Raw genomic sequence first — 482 nt, forward strand, 5'->3', positions numbered from 1 at the left:
ATGTATTTTCCACCACCACTGTAGTCAATATATTTAATAAAAACACTAGTTATGTTACCAATGTGAGCCCGATCGGAGATGACCAGCCTTTTTTCCCATCCTTTCAGCCCTTATCATGGAAGAAAACATCAAATTATTCCTGAGCACAGAATAATCGATGAAGCGCATCTACTGAGCAGGATTTGTGTGAGGCTGCTTTATTGAAAAGCGTGTGATGTTTGCATGTATGTGGAAATTGTGACAAAAAATACCCTTCTTCTCATTTTTGTCGATCTCCTCGAATAATCCTGGAAGATGAATGACTACGCCGTTACCTGCAGATGAACACGCTACTGAAACCTCGGCTTTACTGTGTCTGAACACATCAGATTTCATCAGACATTCAATCATACATTAATACTGTCTTTAATATACGGAAGCTTGTTTCCACCACAGAATAAAAAATAAACACTTTTTTCCCTCACGATTCAAGACTTTTTTCT

At 38.0% G+C, this 482-nt stretch overlaps 1 protein-coding gene across 1 annotated transcript in view; it reads right to left on the reverse strand.

The window, feature by feature from the left end:
* The window catches only part of LOC107564029 (adenylosuccinate synthetase isozyme 1-like), a 16,594-nt gene that overhangs the window by 10,831 nt on the left and 5,281 nt on the right, over positions 1 to 482 (reverse strand). The window contains exons 4-5 of the mRNA XM_016249022.1: positions 252 to 314; positions 59 to 109 (exon numbers count right to left, since the gene is read on the reverse strand). Coding sequence (XP_016104508.1) covers positions 59 to 109; positions 252 to 314 — 114 coding nt within the window. The remainder of the gene's footprint in view (positions 1 to 58; positions 110 to 251; positions 315 to 482) is intronic.

This window comes from Sinocyclocheilus grahami, unplaced genomic scaffold, assembly GCF_001515645.1.
Source record: "Sinocyclocheilus grahami isolate Dianchi unplaced genomic scaffold, SAMN03320097.WGS_v1.1 scaffold902.1, whole genome shotgun sequence".
NCBI lineage: Eukaryota > Metazoa > Chordata > Actinopteri > Cypriniformes > Cyprinidae > Sinocyclocheilus > Sinocyclocheilus grahami.